Below are 14,286 nucleotides of genomic sequence, written 5' to 3' on the forward strand. Positions count from 1 at the left end.
ACAGGCAAAATAGTGGACAAGAACAGGAAAGGGAGGAAAATGGAAAGTGTTTTGAAACACAGAGAAAGTAGGTACAGGTAAAAATGTGAAAGATGCAAAGACTGTAGAGCAGTCACTGGGGTCTGTCCTGAAGAATTAGCCTCCAAACTCCCATGTTATTTGGGATATAGCAGAGACAAACTCACTATTTACAAATATCACTTCATATTCTTTCTGAGGGACTTCCATCTCCTCTTCATACGGCTAAATGCATACTTCACCAACATTGCTTATTTCTTGAGATGTTCCAGGTTTGCCAGTGAATTTATTTTGTGGGCAAGGCCCTGCACTTTGCAGCAGCTTCTGTGCCAGGTACAGCTTTACCTTGAGCGTACGGGCTGAGCTGAAGGGGAACACGTTTCTCCCTGCTAATATGTGTAGGCAGGGAATGGTGCACATGTCAGTGGTAAAGTCCATCCATCTGCCATCTTTTTAAGCTTGGCAAGTGACAGAGTAGGAGGAGTCAGATGTCAGGTAACTTCCTGGAACAACCATCTTTCTCATGATTCCTGTGAATGTTCCCAATGCCCACTGGCAAGTCTAGCATGTTTGAACCTTGATGCATGGGGAATATCATCAGTTTGCAACACTGTGCAGGAGCACCAGGCCAGCAAACACTTATTACTCTTTGTAATTTACATCAGGGCATGCTGCACAGCATTGGCTCTGTTGTGTATGGCCTGATCTTACATGCTTTCAAAGTTGAGCAGCATATCCAGGTCCTAGTGTTCCTACCAGAAGAGGTTCTGTGCACATTGCTGACATTTTTGAAGTGGAAAGCTGAAGTGATGTGTTATTTCCACAGTGCTATGAGGTAAATGTTGTCCCAGCCCAGTAGTACCATTTTTCAGTCACTGCTTTGGGAGGTAGAGCCTGATCTCAGAAACAGAAGATAGACCCGTCACAGGATCTGCCCAAGAAGTCAAGGGTAAAACAGGGCTGACTCTGAAGAGGCAAGATGAGATTGAAAGGGATGGATGTGGTTAGTTATGGGCAGCACCCTTCATCTGACTTCAGTGCTCGCTTAGGAGTGAGCATTTATGAGTTGGTCTTGTAACAATGTCCTGAAGTAACTCAAATCTTGTCGGCCACGTAGTCTGCCATTGCATAATTCTGGCCTGTTTATCAAGCAGCAGCAATGGAACTTGCTGTTCATTTTTTTGACTGTGTGTTGGGATCAAAATAGTCTGCCAAGAAGATTACCGTATCTGCTTTTTCTTGTTAGCAGGCCAAACAGAACTTCAGTTTGGTGCTAAACGTATAAAAATGTCCTTCCGAGCCTTACTCATGCTTTCTCTTTTTCTTTCTTCCCATTGCCTGATTGATTGTACAGTCTAAGTTATTCCGCATCTGCCTGGCTGTTAATAGTTAGTATATATATTTTTGGGGTTTGGGAGTTGAAGTGTTCGCTGGCTGCTGAGGTCCCACCTGCAGAGTGGTCCTGCCTGTGTATTTGTGTGTTCAAAGTACACTTGTCTTCAAAATGAGCTGTAGTGATAACGGGGGCCTTGGGGGGCAAGGTGGGCCAGGTGGCCAAGTCCTTTCTGTTCTGTGCCTGTCTCCCCTCTTTAAAAGGATTTTGTGCTTTTGAAGAGAGGATGGGGAAGGAAACATTAGTTTGCTGGTAAAAAGGATAATAAAGGGGTAAATGCGAGGATTAACTCACATGGGGCTGGGATCAGTGCAGAGAACTGCAGCCTGCTTTCCTTCTCCGTGGTGCACTTTCATCTCCATTCGCAAAAGCAACGCTGTAAATCCAGAAAAGGTTTAGATGGTGATGGGCAGAAATGCAGGGAATAGCTGAATAAACCAGGACTCATCAGTCTGGAAAAGGGATGACTAGGGGGGTTTTGTAGAGGTCTGTATAATGATGTGTGTTCTGGAGAGACTGAATCCATAGTTTGCTACCTTCTCCAGTGCAGGAACTACAGGGTGTCAAATACAAGTAGCAGTAGGCACGTATTCACGCAGCTTGCAGTTACACTGTGAAACTCCTTGTCACGGGATACAGTGGATGGTGTGAATATTTACGTGTGCTTAAAGGAGGTCTGAGCAATTTTAACAGCAAGAAAATCCTCCGAGGATCTCCATCTGGCTCAGTGTGTCTCTGTGCTGCGGGTGGTTGGAAAGTTGCAACGCTGTTCAGCAAAAGCAAGATGTACGCATGTCCTACGCTTGTGCTGTCTCACTTCTTGGACAGGAACCTTATCTGGGTTGACCCCATATCCCGTATGGCCGTTCTTTTTAAAAACATGCAGGTAACATCTCATCTCTGCCTTCTGGGTCACAGCAGTGGCTTCTGAAAGTACTTGAGTACAAGGAAGGTTCAAATGTCGGGAGAATTTGCAGATTTAAGGGTGGAGAAGGCGTGTGGGAAGTCTCATTCAGCCCTTATTAAAACGCTGTTAGATTTTGTAAAGGAGAGGAGGCTGTTGAGTAACGAGGCGTGAGTAGTGTCGGAGTTGAAGAACATGTTGTAATATCACGGACCTGTTACTAGGTGGCGATAGCAAATTGCTAATGATGCAGAAAAGTCCCAAGTTTTCAGCAAGCGGTTTTGTATTTGGAGAGAAGTTGAAGGTTGTATTTGCAAAATTCCCCACTCTGCTGGTAATGGGAAATAATGCCAAACGTTTGCAATAGGGATATGCTATTTAAATCAACAGGCTCCGATAACTCTGACCTAGAAGTATTAGAAGTGCTGATTGTTATTTTTAATTTAGATTACTAGGAAATTTCAGGAGGCTGGCTGAAGTTTGCCAGTGCTGGAATGACCTGTATGCCATTGCCCTCGTGTTTATTCTGGGCAGTATTTTAGAAACACTGATACAGTATTTGATTAATAAATAACTAAAGGTTAGGTATATAATTAACACCGCTCAGCTTATGTTTATGGCAAGTACAGTAAGTTCTCTCAACAAATATGACTTGTTTTGGTTTTGTTTCTTTTTTTAAGATGACCCTGGTGAGTTGATAAGGCTGACAGCCTAGGTTTAAACCACTTAGTGTTGTGTCAGGTCCAGATGCAGCACTACATACACAACATTTGAGTTGAAAAAGTTAACTCTATATATCGTTAGCAAAGTGCTGGGTGAGCAACGTTTCCTTAAGCAATGGTATAGTGCTTGTTTGTGGAGAAAAAATACACTTCAAGCTTTTTCCAGGCACTGTTGCCTGGATGCTGTCCTCACAGCCTTTACTCAGTCTCTTCTCGTTGGAGCTCATCTCATGGATGAGTTCACCACCACCTTTGGGGGAACAGCAAGTACAGATACTGTGAAGCACAAGTCTTACAGGAGCAGGAAGAAGTTTTGTTCAGCGGCTCAGTCATGATCTGTAGGTAACAAAACCTTTTTTTCTTGTGCCACAGAACCCGTAGCGTCTGCATTGGCACAAGTCTTCTGTGAAGTCCTCACGGCTGGGCACGCTGTTGCGTTTCTCATGGTAGCCTTGCCTGGTGCATGGATGCATAAGCATCTGAGTACTGAGATGTAACTGATGACAAGTTCTTGGTAAATGCTTTGTAATGCCAGGAACATTTTGTATGCAGAAAGAGTAGAAGTTTGTATTTGGATTGTATTATTAAGTAGCCGGGAAGATAAATTGGTTAGAGTTATCGTCTGAGGTTACCTACAGTTTGATTAAAGAAGTTCTGAACTGATACACACATGACAGGTCTGGTTTTGGGGAGAATAAAATAATAGTTCGGTGATGGCAGCCCTTCACAGGCCAGCAGCAGAGGAAAGAAAAGGGACAGTAGAAAGGAGCCACAGCGTTACATACGTTTTTTACTTAGAAGTGGAAGTTTGACAACAGCCTCTAGAGCCCCTATCACTCCCTCCTTTGTTTTTGGCAACCCAATTTGGCATCATTTTTGAGCTTGCTGAGGGCGCTGTCTGTGCTGTTGTCTCTGTCTTTTATGAAGACATAAAGCAGGGCTGGTGCTACTGTCAGCAGCTTGTTTGGAGCTGGTCCGAGGGAAGACAGAGGTGACTCTTGGGACATCTCAGTCTGTTCCTTTGGGCGTGTGGGATTTAACAGAGGAAATAATTCACCATTTCTAGACTAGGATTTGCTGGGAGTCCTTTACACCTTTCACTCCCAAAATCTTGGACCATGGCACATTTCAGTCTTGTTCCAGTTCCTGCCTTTCCCACTGGCATTTGTGCGGTGTGGTGCAATAAACGGAGGGCCTTGGGCATCCACTGAACGCTTCATGCTTTTCTGAGAAACCCTGAGCATGTGGGTCCACTGATGATAAGATACCTGAGCACCATTTGATGGGATGGAATTTCTAGTGCCCTCATGTTGTGTTTGTGGGAAAATCATGACTTGCAGAAGTGCTCCAGCCCACCTTCACGGGGCTTCTCTCTGTGGTTTGTGCGTGCTCAGCCTTTTTTTTGCCTTATTGTGCGATGTGCGCTTTCTGGTTTTTTTTGGCCTATCTCATTTCATGGTCATTGCATTTCTTTGGTAGTCCTTTTGCCAAAACCATCACTTCACATTGAACAGATTTGTCACTTCCTCACTGCCAGTAGATGGTCAAAGCACCTTCTTTTTGTTTCTACTTCACTTTGGTGTGGTCTGCCTAAGGATCCAATGGTATCCATTTAAACACAGGTGGTTGTTGTTCCATTGTGTCTATCTCAGACTTTTTAATAGAAGTACATCTCTCTGTGAGATGTGGTTTTGATTAAGCGATTCATAGGAACTCTTCAAAGAGCTGGAGGAGATCCTGATTCTTCCTGAAGTCTTGCTATAAGACAGAGTGTGTCCTGTTTGCTTTAAGCTCTCTGGTAAGAGGCCTGTTCCCCATGAGTCCCTGCCTGCCGTAGCTGGGGTCGTAGGAGAGGAAAGGGTAAGATCTTGAGCAGTGGTGGCAACTGAGATTGGCAGGCACGGGTTAGCAGATTCAGGTGGCATTGGCTGAATCACTCTGACCACTCTCAGCCCTGAAAAGAGAGCAATGTGTTGCCTGAAGAACACTTCAGCTTTTAAAGGATGGATTAATCTCTTTTGTTTGCAGTAATTGACATTTAAGGGTTGTGTTTTTAAGCTGTCCACAGAATGGGAAATGTTGTTGCCCAACAAGCGCACAGAAATCCTTATAAACTGTTTCAAGGGAAATGTAAATGTGAGAATGCAAAAATTGCCTCTAGCCATTTGGTCACACCTGTGAGCAGCAATTACAGACAAAGCTGCAGTTGGCTGGTAAGTGTTTTATTAAATACTTCTGCTGCATAATTCTGTTAGTGGGAAACACAAATGTTTTATGAAGAGGAGTCTGGTTCACTGCAGGCAACGCAAAACAGAAACAGGGGTTTAATGTTTTTTAAAACAAAATGTCTTTGTCTCTTCAAATGACTCTCTGGCAATCTTTTCTTTTTATTATTTCTTGTAAGTGACAAGTGAAGTTGAAACCCAAATGATGTGTTATGATTGATGACCATTAATTTCTTTTCAGTTACTGGTATGCAAAAATGAATTTTGGAATGGATCAGAAGTGGGTATCAAAATTTCGAATTTCCTACCAGAAAAGTTGTGTCCTGGGCGCTGTAGTTGCCATGTCGTTCTTCTAAATGGGCTGCGTTGCTGACCTGATCTTCTGTCTTGTCTTTTGCAGGATGGGATAAACATTCTTATGGGTACCACGGTGACGATGGGCACTCCTTCTGTTCGTCGGGGACAGGGCAGCCCTATGGCCCTACGTTCACCACTGGAGACGTCATCGGCTGCTGTGTCAACCTCATCAACAATACCTGCTTCTACACAAAAAATGGCCACAGTTTAGGTAAGTCCAGAAAGGTGCCCTCAGGAGAAGGATGCTCCTGCCCTGGTCTCGCTGCTGTTTAATGTTTTACATGTGTGGTAACTCTTGTCCTACATCTGTGGATTGATTTAAGAAATGGGAGGAAAAAAAAAGCACTCAGCAACAGTCAGGAGTTGTAAATTGGCTCCAAAACAAACATTTCCAGCAAGTAAAATAGTTTCTATGCTGCTTGATTTGTTTAGATAAGTTAGGATTGCATCCCCAGCTTCTGCTCCTTTCCTCTGCTGTGGCACAGCTAGTGGGAGGTTGGGTAAGGTGACTAATGGCTCGGCAACAGGGAAATAAAGAAGTGGGAAGTTTACTTAGTGTATTATTCAACTCCCTACAAAGCCACTGTATCAGTGTCTTCTCATGTTTTAAAAGGACTTGTCTATTCGTAAGCCTTAACATGTTTGTCCGACCATTCCCAAAGCTAGGCATGAACACAACGTAAGAAGTCTTACGTAAGAACTGACCTGTAATTTGGTTCATCCCACAGTTGTTTCAGTAGTTCCCCTAAAGTTAAGGACTTCAAAAATTTACCCAAAGGAATATCTCACAGAAGTTTTCTGTCATATCTGATTTGTCTAAAATAGAAACTCGTGGCCGTTCTCACCTAAAATATCTTTCCCTTGCATGACATATTTTTCACACTGGTTAAATTTTTATTGTTATTTTTGTCACGTAGGACATGCAGTAAATATGGAAAGTTCATCTCACTTTTTGTGCTGGAATTCATTTGGTTTGGCATTGACAAGCACTCCTTTCCTTTGCTTCTCCTTGCTGTGTCAATTCTCCTTTGCTGAATTCAAGATGAACAAGCTGGTAGAAAATTGCCCCACACAAAACATTTGTCAGAACAGAAGTTGTTTTGGGTTACTGGCTGGACTGAAGGAAGGAGTGGGATTGAAGTGAAGTGTGTGCCTGGGGAGTGTGTAATTACTGGTGAGCTCTCGGGAAAAGTACTGGGCTCCCCCATACGAGAGAGAGATGGAGCTACTGGAGAGAGTGCAGCAAAGTGGTGTTCAGATGGTTGAGGGACTGGAGAGTCTCTCCTGAGAGAGCTGGGACTGTTCAGCCTGGAGAAGAGAAGGCTCGGTGGGGATCTCATCAGTGTATGTAAATACCTGACGGGAGGCTGCAAAGAGAACAGAACCAGGCTCTTCTCAGTGGTGCCCAGAGCCAGGACCAGAAGCAGTGAGCACAAACTGAAACCCAGGAGGTTCCCTCTGAACAGCAGGATCCTGGGTATCCTCCTCTTGGGCTTTTCAGATGTATGGTAGAATACATGAGATATATAAGAAAATTATAGGCAGGAGACTCTCCTGAGCATTCACAACTGGCTCGTTCCAGTACCAGCTCAACTTTCAGCTGTAGTGGCATCATGGTTGTACTCGTAGAGAAGATATGGTTGAAAGAGGCAGTGATGGAAGTTGCAGACCATCAGTCATTGCTGGGCTGAGCCTCCCAAAGGCTGCTGGAACAATTTGCTGTGTTTGAGGCAGGTCTCAGCAGAGGAACCAAGAGCAGCTGGAGGCAGGAGCAATGGTTCATTTGGAAGTTGGAGCACTTTCTACCCCAGTGGAAGCATCGTCATGAAGATCTTGAACGTTTCATGATACTTCTGCTAGCCTGAGAATCTCATTTCTGTGTCGTGTAAACTTGAGATTTACCAGGAAGGGGATGAATGTGCTTTTTTGTGATGTTCCCTGACACAAAGCCACTGAAGCTGTGTATCTCTTCTCTTAGAAAATTAGGTCGTTGTGTAATATACTGCAGATATAAAAAATATTCATGAGACTAATCAGCCCTTTTGTGATGCCACTTAGCTTGACAGCAGGGTTTCAGGGCCCTGCCTCCAGGCATTTGAATTTGTCTCACTTTTAATGGAATTACTGTAGCTTTGTCTTTCCCTGAAGATTATATTCTCTCTTCACCATTTCATGCTCTCCTTTTCATCTCTTAATTAGACACTCCCCTTTGTTTTCCTTGCAGTTTCTCCTGTTGCTTAACTATGATCTTCCGCTGTCTCCCTACTTTGCCATTTAATCAGACCCATCAGGAGCACTACATAAGAACTGCTTTCTTGCCCATCAGAAATTCTGGATATTCTGGTTGGAGCTAAGTGTTGAACTTTGCTTGGAAAAATCACATGAAAACTGTTTTGACATCATGTGTAGTCCTAATTCTCTGTTCAGGAAAATGTCTTGCAAGTCTTCTGGCTGCTGAGGAAATGTTTTTGACAAATTCTGAGCAGAGTCTTGGCAATAAAAACCGTGATGAGATGTGGCTAGAACTGCAGTGAGGGTGAATTAGGAGAGAAAGAGGGAGAAATGTGAGAAATGTTGGGGCTCCAGCCACTAAGCAGAGAGTCACAGGATGTGATGAGGGAACGTGACTGCTACAGGTCTCTGGGATTAAGTGGATGAGTTCACTAGGGACTAATGTAGGAGAGTGTCAGATCTCAGACTTTGACAGTGGACCAAGGTAAATGGAGCATCAGGGCTATAAAAAGAGCATGCAACCCTCTGAAGTCTTGGCATAGAAAACTTCCTGTAGTCTGAGTTCTAGTGCAGGCACCTGGAAACACTGAGTTAACCTGTAAAATACCCGTTCTCAACCAGTTTAGACATCACCTAAACAGGTGCTGGAGGTGTACCCTGCTGTACAGGAAATGGAGTGTTGTGGCTGATCGCCCAAATGTGTGTTGTCATGTACAAACTGAATTCTGAAATGTATTGGGAAGAAAATGGCCAGCTGTGAGGCAGACAGGGTGACTGTTGCTGCGTGGAAGGTGGAGTTGGGCTAGAAGGTCCTCAGCCATGTTTTATGCATGTGGGTGCATATAAGCACGTGTTAGTCATGGAAAGGTGAAAGTCCTTTGATCAGATGGCATTACATTTTCCCCTGTAATATCTAATCAGAATTTCCCATGCTGCAACTTGTCTCTGTTGCCCCCTGTGTCCTGTCACCGTGCATCTCTGGGAAAAGACTCTCTATTCTGTACCCTCCTGTTAGGTAATTGTAGGCTGCAATAAATGTCTGAACAACCCTTGAATGTGATCGAACAACTCAATTTCCTGTAGCCTCTCTTCATCTCTGCTGGACTCACCCCAGTTTTGCTCTCTGTTTTGTATTGGAGAGCCCAAAAGTGAACATCACACTCCAAGTTTAGACTCACAAGTGTTGAAGAGAAGAGAGCAATGCCTTCCTTTAACCTAGACTCATACTACTACAGCCCAGCTTACTAACACACCTCCAGCTACACTCTTGCCAGTACAGCCCAGGATGTGGTTGGTCTGCTTCACTGCTGACTCCTGCTCAACTTTTTGCCCACCTGTACTCCCTCCATCCTTTTCTGCACACCTGTTTTCTCTCCATTCAGCCCCAACCTGTCCTCTTTTCTGGGAATGTTACAGCCTGGTGGAAGTACTCTTCAGTTGCTTTTGTTGAGCTTCATGAGGTTTGTGCTGGATCATTTCTCCAGCTTGTTGAAGTCCTGCTGAATAGCAGTGTGCCCTCCAGTGTATTGTCCACTTTCCCATTTGGTAACATCTTGTGAACCTGCTGAGAGTGCACGCCATCCCCTCATCCACGTCATTAGTAAAGATGTTAAAGTGTATTGGCCTTACCATCAATACCTGAGGGACGACACTTGGACTTTGAACTGCAGATTGCAACCCTTCGATCCAGACAATCCAGCCAATTTTCCACCCACCTCTTAGTCCAGTCGGAAATTGTACGCTCACCTGTGTGCTGGAGGCAGTTCCCAGCCATAAATGAGTTGTCATGGCCAAGCTGGGCCACCTTTGGCTCTAAGTGATGCTGGGGGACAGAGGAGGGCTCCAGTGGATGGCACACTCAGGGAGGTTGGCCTTATTCTGGTATAAGGGTGGAAACAAACTTTCATCCAGCTGAGCAAAACAAGTGTGAAGTGAAGAACAGGTCTGAGTGAGGAGCAATATCTGGGCAAAGTGACAGAGTGAGAGAAATGCTTACTGAACGTTTTGCTCAGCCAGGTTTTGAACATCAGCTGTATACACAATTTTGGCTTGGGTTGTAGAGAGGGTACTCAACAGACAAAGTCTGAACTGCCATGATGGTAATTAAACCATATTGGCAATCTGCCAGTACGTTAATTATAAACCTTCCTGGCTATTTAGTAAAATATTCAAGATTTTTTTCCAAGCATTTGATTTTAGGTCTGTGCTGTTTCGAATAGTAATTATTTGTTTTCTATGTTGACTCGTAAAATTGCTTTGAATTACCATTTCAGGCTCCTCTGGTAACGTTGCATTGCAGCTTTTGGTTAAAATAGTCCTAACATTAAAAACAGAGAAGGATGTGCAGCTGTTTCAGTGCCACCCAGAAGGGACTGCTGCATGGCTGAGAGGTGGGACGTGTGTGAGAACTGGGCATACTGATATGAGTACCAGCCTCCCTCTGGCTGGGGTCAGAAGGCATTGCTGGGAGCATGTGTGGAGCAAGACCACAGCTTCCAGATTGACTCTTAAAACATTAGCTTGAAACATCAACTAAACTCAGCCTGGTAAGGTGAACAACTGTGGCAGTGCCTGCCTCTGCTTAAATATCTCTTTTCTGGTGTGCCAAATGTACATAAAAAGGGAAACCATACACTTTTTCCCCATCTCTTTTGTTTGGAGCTGTAGCAGCGTAGTTGAGGATGAAGCTGTTCTTTGCACAATGCTCCTGGCTGCGGCTTGGTCCTGTCCCAAGGCTGTTCCCCAGCTGTAATGCAAAGTGTTGAGTGTTCATTCCTGTCTCTGGCTGGTAAGAAGTTATAGCCTGATCTGAAGCAGCATTGCAGTAAAACTGTTTCTAAAGCCAAAGTGAGTCTTGAAAACCAACTCCTTCATAGAAGCAAAGGAAGAAGCAAAGAAAAGAGGAGCTGCTTTTCAGAAAATCAAATTTTTGGGAGAGATGTCTGAAAAACTTTTCCCTTAACCCTTCTCCAGATGCAAAACCTTGCAGAGGAGGGAACTGGGGAGGGACATTACTTCTAAATATGACAGGTGGTAAAATGCAGGGTCGGAGCTGGGATTTATTAAAATACAGTAATGTTTTGTAGCATGTTAAGGATGTAGTCAAGCAGGGAAAAACTTTGTCTTTTTAATTCTGATATTTTTTCCCTCCACAGGTATAGCCTTTACAGATCTCCCTGTAAGTACACCTGTTTTCAGTATTTTAATTAAGGATGCAAACAGAAGGGATGGGGAAGAGTTTGGGGGTTTGATTTTTGTTTGTTTCATGCCCTGTAAAAAATGGTAACGCACATTACTGAATGATGTGGATGCTCCTTTTTCTGAAACGTCGTAATCCTGTGGCTGGGTTTATGAGTACTCACATGCCTCCTCTCATCCCTCACCACTTCTAAGAATATGTTGCTCATTGTCCTGGAATTAAAGCAAGGATTCAAACTTCATTGCTGTCACTGTCTTCCAAATGCAGCTTCGAATATGGGGAGTATATGTGCAAAGTCATTGAGTAGCCTCTCATGTCCCCTCATCAAAGAGCCCCAAAATGCCTAATGATATTATTCTCAGCTGCTTCTTCTCTCGTCCAAGTCTTGCAGCCGTGGTGGAGTTGTTCCCTTTCCATGGTGTGGTTAAGGAAGGGTATTTCTGAGAATGAAGGTCTGATGTAGCTGGCTGTAGTACGTGTGCTTATTGCACAGGTTTTTGTCAAGCCCCCACCTGTGATGAGTAACCAGATTGTGAATTGCTTGAGGGATGCCTTTGGCACCCATTAGGGGTTGATAGTTCCTCCTCTGATTCACCAGCCCCAATACTGAGTTACTCTTGAGTGCAATTACACCAGGCAATAACATACAGCTGGGTTGTACAAAAGCATGACTTTTCCAGTGGGTCATGAACAAAAAAATGGTTGCTCTGACCCACGTGTTCCTGGACAAGGAGCAGGGATTTAGGAAACAATAAAACCAGGTCAGACATACACTAATACATCTACTGCATCTGTTTCACTCACACATAGAACTTGTTGTCCCTGAGGTTGCACTCCTGTCTTTGTACTTAATAACCCTAGATGAACTTCCTCGAAGGAATTTCTTCATTTCCATAACTTGTTGAGGCCTCCAAAGTGGTTAATTTTCTTGGCTAACTTCCGTGTTACATGGAAGAAAGCTTGCTTTGCTTTGCTTTGCTTTGCTTTGCACCTCCTGCCAAAAAAAAAATATTTTGTTCCTCTAATTGTTGTGTTGTGAGAAATAATGACAAGCACTCCCTGTTCACCTTCCCAGTGGGATTTATGGCTTTACAGGTCTCTCTACAGTGTCTGCACTGAAGGACATTCTGGTTATTTAATTTTCTTTTTCACATCAGCTCTCAATACAGATTTTTTTTTCCTAGGCTCTTTGAACTTGGTAATGTTACCATGTATTCTAAACCAGAAATCCTCTTTATGTGGGTTGCTTCACAGTTGTTTATTCACTTGGTCCAAGTACAATTTGTTAAAGTAAAAGATTATTTTACTTGTCCATGAACATTAACCTTTTGGTGTGAGGCCTTGTGAGAACCTTGCATCCATGGCAAGAAGAAACTTCTGGGCTATCCCTTGTTTTATGTGGGTTTTTTTTCCCTCTGGATATAGATTACATTAGGAATCACAGTTTTCCCGTATCCTTTCTAATTTTTTTCTCTGCTTTGCCTTCTCATTTGGCTGGCCTGCTTCTCTTTGAGATGAGAGCAGTCTTCATGTTGGGATAGGTAGATATTTACTATTTAAGCTCTTCTCAATCAAAAATAGCTATCAGACACTGTTGTTCTGTCATTTACAGCTGAAATGTTGCTACAGGGCTTCACAGCACAGATTTAGCAGGCTGAAATTACCTGTCCTGATTAGCTTAACTTGCATCCTTTAGCTCCAGGAGTGCACAGTGAGCTGATATATACACTTAATAGGCACTTGTAGGCTGTTGTTCACCCTGATGTTGTGTCTCTGTCAGAAATAGGGGATGAACAGCTAGGGAAGCAGCCCAGACAGAAGGGCTCTTGCAGCGGTGAGGTCTTGCAGTACCACTGAGATTAAATTCAAAACTCTCCTGAGCATCCCCCTGTCCTGCTGTTTCTTGATCTCACTAGGTCATCCTTACAGGATCTCATGCTTGTGTGTCTGTGTCCTGTGCAGAGAGCTGCTGTTTCAGTGTTAATCTGGAGGAAGATCTGGTCAGGTGGTTTTTGGGATCAGCTATTCACAGGCCTTGTGGCAGAGTTTCCAGTGGTTACACGGTATCTCTGTGCCTTTTACCAGCCAGTTTGTGGAGTTGTTTTCTCTGGAAATCTTCTGGCTCTAAAAGCAGCACCTAATCCGTAACACTGCTTTTCTGGGCCACGAAGGAGAACAGTGAATGGCCTATAGGCCTCTGCTACCTTTGAGAATCCTCCATGAGATAATTTCTTTTTAGAAAGAGGACAAGAGAAGCTTGACTTGGTTATTTCACCCTCTAACTCTGGAGGTGAGTGAGGGCAGGAGAATTCTGCCTCTCTGTTGATTTTGGATGGTCCTTTCCATGTGCTAAATAGCTCAGCTGCTGTGGTGGCAGCTTCATCCTAAGAATGCCTGTACCTGACTTCCGTTATTCTAATCCTCCTTTTCCAATATCCTTCCCTTGCATTATTGCTGTCTTCTCTCACCCTTGCAGACACTTGTGTCTACCATGGCTTTTCCTGGCCCTTTTTGCTCCCTTGGTCCATGGCTTCTTGGTTGCTCTTCCAAACAGTTGGGATTACTGCCCTTTCCTGAAGAAGGGGATGCCAAACCCAAGATAGACTTCTGATTTATATGTAATGACTGTTGTCGGAGATTGTAGAAGTCTTGAGGTAGTAGGGAATTTGAAGTTGTTGTAACTTGCAGGTGGTATTTTTCATTTACTGTAGCATTGTGATCCAGGCTTGAACACAACATCCATTCATTTTAAGGTAAAGAAGAGAAAGCATCCATCATATGAAGATACAAAACATGATCTGTGTTCTTCACCTGCAAAAACTGCAGTCCAAAAATTTAGCTGCAAATGGGATGGAAACAGCAGCCTTACCTGAGTGACCCATGAGGTTGTCTGGTTGGAGCGGCTCGACAAGCATTTTTTGGCTCTGGCTCTGTTCCATCTCTAATTACTGAATTATCCCAGGGAGGGACTGCAGGGTGAAAGGTTTTTCTTGCATTACAGCCTATGTGATGTTGAAGCTGGCTGGTAGCACACAGCAGTGGGAAGCTTGGTCAGTAATCCCCATTTCTTTTACGTCTTTTGAAGCTTAAATAACTTCTAGGGTTCATATGTCAGAGAGATTACACAAGGAATTAATTTGATCCTTCAAAACGTTATCAGTCTAGAAATTGTTTCCTTGAAGTGCTTATTGCAAAATTCCCCTTTCAGAGGCAAATGATGGAGACAGTATTTTGCA

The 14,286-nt window shown here is 43.7% G+C and overlaps 1 protein-coding gene across 1 annotated transcript in view; it reads left to right on the plus strand.

Moving 5' to 3' along the window:
* The window catches only part of RANBP10 (RAN binding protein 10), a gene marked incomplete at its 5' end in the record, with an annotated part of 47,353 nt that overhangs the window by 15,198 nt on the left and 17,869 nt on the right, over positions 1–14,286 (plus strand). Inside the window, 2 exons of the mRNA XM_010190074.1 lie at positions 5,663–5,830; positions 11,007–11,029. Of these exons, the coding sequence (XP_010188376.1) occupies positions 5,663–5,830; positions 11,007–11,029 (191 nt within the window). The remainder of the gene's footprint in view (positions 1–5,662; positions 5,831–11,006; positions 11,030–14,286) is intronic.

This window comes from Mesitornis unicolor, unplaced genomic scaffold (genome assembly GCF_000695765.1).
Source record: "Mesitornis unicolor isolate BGI_N332 unplaced genomic scaffold, ASM69576v1 scaffold18898, whole genome shotgun sequence".
Taxonomy (NCBI): Eukaryota; Metazoa; Chordata; class Aves; order Mesitornithiformes; family Mesitornithidae; genus Mesitornis; species Mesitornis unicolor.